The sequence below is a fragment of the Notothenia coriiceps genome, unplaced genomic scaffold (genome assembly GCF_000735185.1).
Source record: "Notothenia coriiceps isolate Sejong01 unplaced genomic scaffold, NC01 NC01_scaffold00036822, whole genome shotgun sequence".
In the NCBI taxonomy this organism is placed as follows: Eukaryota; Metazoa; Chordata; class Actinopteri; order Perciformes; family Nototheniidae; genus Notothenia; species Notothenia coriiceps.
In genome coordinates, this window is record NW_011369523.1 from 140,635 (window position 1) to 146,677 (window position 6,043).

Sequence of the window (6,043 nt, forward strand, 5' to 3'; positions counted from 1 at the left end):
AGCCTAGGAGTGTGACACTGGCATACTGTAGCAATACACAAACAAAAATACAAAAATGAACTGCACTTACTGCATTTTGGCAAAACATCTGAGCAGCATAAACTTTAAATTAACTTTAAAAAATGTGAGATTAAACTGAGTGCACATGTAGCAATAACAGAAGAAAAGAGTAAGGAAATTAATCATGGGTTGAATAGTTGCAGGTGTAAGGAACATGGTATCATGTGACCTGAAGTACAAAACCAAATCTGCTGATAAAACTTTGTGGCCATGGCTTAAATAGACAGCGTGACTCTCCCAAAAGACTCCCTTCTTATTCATTTCTCTTCAGCTGGCCACTTTACTTCCTCGGCTCAAGGCTCTTTTATTTTGGTTTTCTGTCCTCAGCAGTCAACCCTGCAGTTTGGGACGCATTCCAAATCTCGTCTCTCATACCAAGCCGGCCCTGCTGCTATAGATTGGTTTTCACACGGTCCCGGGGCCCCTCCCTGCTACCATGGCGATGCAGCTGTCACCTGTCAGTTTGGGTGGTGGGGAGTGCACTGGCCTGTTGTAGCTCAGAATAGAAATGTGGGAGAGTTTTAAGCTGGAAGTCTGAGAGCACAACACCGAGTCCCAGAGAAGATGAACAGTTGACGGGGGAAAAAATCTAAACTATATGGGAATGTGGCAAATGTGTCTATGGAGATTACATGGCGGTGTTCATGGACTGACTGCTTCTACAGAGGGATACTGAGTGTATTGGTAAGGCAGTTCATCAAATGTGTCCGCTGAGTATTGCTAAGAGTTGTTGTTCACGCTCGCACCTGACATGTGTATTCATAGTTTTAAAATGTTCATGTTATTTATGGAAACTGGAAATTGTTTCTTCAGAGATTTTGGTAAACTTTAAATATTCAAGTGTGCGTCCTATTGTATGTGATGTCATTACTTTGTTGGTGTTTCATTTAAAAAATCCACTTCTATTAAGATATTGTGTGTTTATTTGTGTTTGTGTACACTTAGTACATACTGTATCCTCTTTTGAACACACCTGTGTATGAAATAACCTGGTTAAAGTCCACTTTAGGCCTTAGTTTGGGTGCTAAAATCTACATTTTGGAGTGCATTTTGCATCCAGTTCTGAAATGTATGACAGGGGTTTGTGACTGTGATAGTCCTCTAGTGAACGCATCTTCGATTTTAATTTGTGTGTGTCTATTTTGTTGGCTTTAACTGCTTTCTATATGTTATTTTTGTTCCCAATGCAGAATGGATGATCAGGATAGAGTTAGCCAAACATCCAGCGTGGCAACCATTTCCTACTTTCCCGTCATGCAGGTTAGTTAACATGTTCTATCATTATGTGCACATGTGGACAGCTTATTAAGATACTGTGAGTGCATGAATATGTATTATTATCATCCTTTGCTAACAGGAATGTGATGGAAGGGTGCAAGCTTTTGGAAAAAGATGTCAGTCTGCCAGGAGAGATCCCAACTGCTCTGTGGTCATCAGAGGATGGCTCAACAAAAAAGTAAGTTTCTATGGTGTGCTTAACAATTCATAATTTCATGTAAACGTGTAACTGTTTTAACATGAACCTAATGTATGTCTCTCCTGCAGGACAGCTCTGGTTTGAAGCTATGGAAGAGAAGGTGGTTTGTCCTCTCCAACTACTGTCTGTATTACTATAAAGGTACACATCCCACAGCCCAGCACTTTGTCTGAAATTAAACCATTTCATGTGCTCTGACACCAATTATCTCTTTTGTTCACTTGTATTTATTGTTCCATGCCAGACAGTAGAGAAGAGTCTGTGATGGGTAGCATCCCACTGCCGAGCTACAAAATCCTGTTCTGCACACCACGGGAATGCAAGAACAGAAAGTTCACATTCAAGGTATCATCATGTGGTTACTCGTACAAACAATAAATACATTGTTAACATTTGATTTTAAGTCTCGCACTTTAAAACTGTTGTTGATCACATGAATCAAGTTTTATACAGGAACTATCATGGCTTCACTGAGCACACAAGAGGCGTCTCTCTATATTTTACACAAATTCAACCAGGCCAAATTAAGAATTTAAAGGATAATATTCAACAGTGAAACATTGTGAATGATTTCTGTAAACCTAGGTGGTGCACCAGGGAATGCGTTCTTACTTCTTCAGCGCGGACACTCAGGAGGACATGCTGGGTTGGGTCCGAGCCCTCAGTCAGTCTGCTGCAATGGAGTCCAACAGCTCCCTTAACAGGTAAAAGCCCATTCACTTTGCATGAGATATTCACACTAAATATCAAGCATTTTTTCATGATTGAGCCTATTTTTTGCTGCGTATCTGATCCTTTCAGGCGCTGCTCAAGTTATCAGGACTTCACACAGATAGGTGGCAGCACTGAATCAGTGGATTTCCCAAGAACCCCCTCTGATGGAGACGATCCTTCCCAGAGACACAGGAACGTCAGCAGGACTCTGAGCGAACCGAGCCACCTCGCTGGTGGGAGGATGGGGACGTCGCGCTCGGAGCCGAGGGGGAGGCGGAGTGTGCGTCAGAGAAACAGCAGGTTGTCAAAAGGCACACATTTAAATCCCAGTGGTTTACTTTGAGGTAAAATCCTCTGAGTAACATCCCAGCTTTGTCATTTCTGGTCTGTTTTCTCTTCAAATAGAACACCCAGCCCTCCTGAATTTAGCAGAAGAAGAGCTTGTGGTCCACACCAAGAGGAAGACTATCTTCCTGGTCAAATCACACCACCCATGCAGACAGAAATGATCAGAACAGGTTCTTTGAGCTCAAGAGGTCAGCTGGGGTCGCGACCTCACACACCGGTGGGAAGGGTTGACATTCGGCCTAACGACGACTCTACCATGGGGCCAAATACTCTGTACTATGCACCTGCCTCCCCTCAGCTGGAGTTCAAATCCACTCCGACCACTCCAGTCACGGAAAGATGGCAGAACATAAGCAAGGTCAGGACGATATGAATGTATCTTAATTATACAATCTAAATCAGGGGTGTCCAAACTACGGCCCGGGGGCCAAATGCTGCCCGCGGACCATTTTGAATCGGCCCTCACTCAGCAAATTAAGTATAATAAACTTCTGCTTGTCTTGTATTTTACTTCTTAAATATATATCTCATGGTATTCATGTGTTAATAAGCCCAATTTTCAAATAAATTCAGTCAATTAAAGTTGAAAACATGTTCTAAGTTGATAAGAAAAAAAAATCTAATTGACATAACAAGCTTGAAATATACCCTTCATATTTCCTCTTATTATAAGCAATCTGAAGCTTCTGTTTTACAGAATGAGCTGCCAACACAATAAATGAAACCCTCTGGAGAGCTGTGAGCTGTTTTCTTTCTTAAAGCATTTTCAAGTATCAAGAATAATTGACCTTCATTGGATTGACTTTTCCAACTTATAACAGAACCTAAGAGGCAAAATACCTCGAGTGAGTCGCCCAGCCCTTCTTGTATTTTTCTGTGTGTGGCCCTCTGTGAAAAAAGTTTGGACACCGCTGATCTAAATAGTATGGGCTTAATAATGACTATGATGACTGTGTCTTGTGATTCCTCAGATGTGTGTTTATGTTTTTTTTTTTTTTTAGCAACAGATGTGAGGTCTCTTCTCATCTCTATCTCCTCTCACCTTTTCGTTTCATATTTTACAGCCTGTACCCACCTATGGGTCTGTCCTCCATATCTCGAGTGGGAGACGACCTTTAGGAAAGGTGACTATAGTATGAACAACACATTTAATGTACACATCCAGACTAATGTGCAGCAGTCTACTGTAGCATTGTATGTTTGTATAATGCAATATGTTCTCTTATCATCTACATACTGTCTCTTCCTTCAGAGCTGCTCTACAGGGGCACATGCAGACTTACTGCCCCCTTTGCCCCCCTCAGCCAGGGCCCCAAATGCTCCCCAGCACCCACACCACCATCACCACCACCATCATCACCATCACCGCAGCAATTTGTCTGTTTGTGTGCTACCGCAAGCTATGGTACAGTCTGCTGGCCTCTGTGTTCCTCACGGTGTCTTTATGTGGTACACATTTAAACCTGTGTTGTGTTTTTGTATGTCTTCTCAAACAAAAGTATTGTTTTTGTAGAAATTGTGCTGCGAACTGACTGTTTATGTCAATGTAATATATTGTATTGTCACTAATGCTTGTTATATCAGTTTAATATGTGACCAATTAATCATATATTGTGCTCATTCTTTAAATGTGATTAGTTGTGGTTAAATCTGTTTGATAAGTCTGATTTCTTTGAGTTCTGCCATGTGCATGACTCATGAAATGTGTGTTACATAAAGCAGCTTGTTGCCAAGTTGCAAATGTATTTTTCTTTCTAATTCATGACCTTGGCCACTGTTGCTTGTTCTGCTCCGTTTTTACATTCAAGCATTAACCAACTGTATACAACACAAAACAATTACAGAAAACTCATAAAGGATCTTTTAACAATCACATGTTGTTAAAGCTGGTGAACAGGAAGAAGAAATATCAACAAATCACTGTTTTTAATTAGAACTGTTTAACAAAAATGATAACCTTGATGCATTTCAGCCTCCAAAGCCTGAAACCCCCCCAATCAGGCCTCTTGAAAGTGATGCAGACGTGAGTATTCACAACGTTGCATATGGCTCTTACCGGCCCCAGAGTATGTTCCCATTATTTATGTTACTGGATGTTTTATTTTGCCTCTTCAGGTTGTGTTGACAAGGTTGTGTGGGTGTGACAAGCTGCTCCAGTCTCTTTCTGTAGAGCTGGCCCAGCTGCAAATGGATAAGGTGAAGAATAACTCTAAAGGACTACAAATTAAAGGCTGTTTAAAGCATGTTGTGACTGTTTTAAGAATACACATAATAACGTTTTTTTTCCCGATGTTGCAGGATAGCGTCCAGTGTGCATTAGAGGTGTCCAGACTGCAGCTGGAGGAGTGGAAAAGTCAGGGGCCGAGGGCACAGGAAGAGGCACTTACCCAGAAGGCTTTGCTGCAGGAAGAGCTGGTCACAATCAGGGCCAAAATGTGTGATGTATCATTGGTATGTTTCCACCAAAATCAGACAAATAATGAAATCCACTGTAGATTCTCCATTGTTTTTATTTTGGTTACATTTTGTATACAAATAAATTGGGGGTTTTTTCTCTAAAATTTTCATTCAGGAAATGGAAAGGGTGTGGAGTCAATATGAAAGAATGGAGAGTGAACTGTGGGTTATACGTTCACAACTGCAGCACATCTGTAACTTTGGAGTGCCACAGGTATTTAAAATTGACAAAAAGCATGCGTCGTGATGTGTCTGTAGTTTTTAGTCATTGACCTTGGTCAGAATTAAGAATTGGTGAACCTTCATATGTCACATGCAGACTCATTAAAATAAACAGCAACCCATCTACATTTTTCCACCAACGTTTTAAGAAATACCATTAGAATTGTTCTCACAAGCCAATTACAACAATATGTTTAGCGATGGGGGGTTAAAGAGACAGTGTCCACACAGAGGGTGAATACAGGTTTATTCGAACAGGCAGTATGAGACAAATATAGTGATTTTTGAAAACTAAAGGATGCCAAAAAATACAATCATAAACCTAAAATGAGCATAATATGTCCCCCTTTATTCATATCAATTTTCTTGTTTTTAGGACCAGTCTCAGGCCCAGAGAGAGCTGTGGATGATGGAGGACATCCTGGCTGGACTAAAGATCAACAGGGATCACTTCCGCTTCCTACTGGGACTGCAGAGGCACCACTGTAAGAATCTGCTTTCCGTCACTGTCATGCTGAGAGTCTGACTAATATAGAGTACTGTATAATTGTTCCTGTAAAGTGTAAGAGGTAACACAAATGTCAGTGTTTTCTGGCTGCAGTTTGATTTTGAAGTCTCAAAAGTTGAATTACTCCTTGCTTCCAGTTGGTGTCGCCATTGCATAAAGGAATCTGGTTCCTCTGGATTATGCACCTGAGACTTGACAATAGATGAACAGTGTCAGTACTTTGACCTTTTCTGTCCCCCCACCCTCCCCCCCACACA

General features: G+C 41.2%; 1 protein-coding gene across 1 annotated transcript; it reads left to right on the forward strand.

Annotated features, from left to right (window-relative positions):
- Positions 1 to 587: 587 nt before the first annotated feature.
- On the forward strand, positions 588 to 5,804 carry LOC104964202 (pleckstrin homology domain-containing family A member 4-like). Its single transcript, XM_010792939.1, has 15 exons — positions 588 to 744; positions 1,251 to 1,320; positions 1,418 to 1,516; positions 1,606 to 1,678; positions 1,782 to 1,882; positions 2,123 to 2,241; positions 2,339 to 2,551; positions 2,657 to 2,957; positions 3,664 to 3,723; positions 3,852 to 4,004; positions 4,572 to 4,622; positions 4,715 to 4,795; positions 4,898 to 5,050; positions 5,172 to 5,270; positions 5,655 to 5,804. The coding sequence occupies exons 2-15, from the start codon at positions 1,252 to 1,254 to the stop codon at positions 5,802 to 5,804; spliced, it is 1,722 nt and encodes a 573-aa protein (XP_010791241.1). The 5' UTR covers positions 588 to 744; position 1,251.
- The last annotated feature ends 239 nt before the right edge of the window (positions 5,805 to 6,043 follow it).

Excerpts from the sequence above, each read along its gene's own strand:
- LOC104964202 (XM_010792939.1), top strand. The coding sequence starts at position 1,252 with ATGGATGATCAGGATAGAGTTAGCCAAACATCCAGCGTGGCAACCATT. Across the intron at positions 1,883-2,122 it reads ACAGAAAGTTCACATTCAAG|GTGGTGCACCAGGGAATGCG; the intron begins GTATCATCATGT and ends CTGTAAACCTAG. Across the intron at positions 5,051-5,171 it reads AAATGTGTGATGTATCATTG|GAAATGGAAAGGGTGTGGAG; the intron begins GTATGTTTCCAC and ends ATTTTCATTCAG.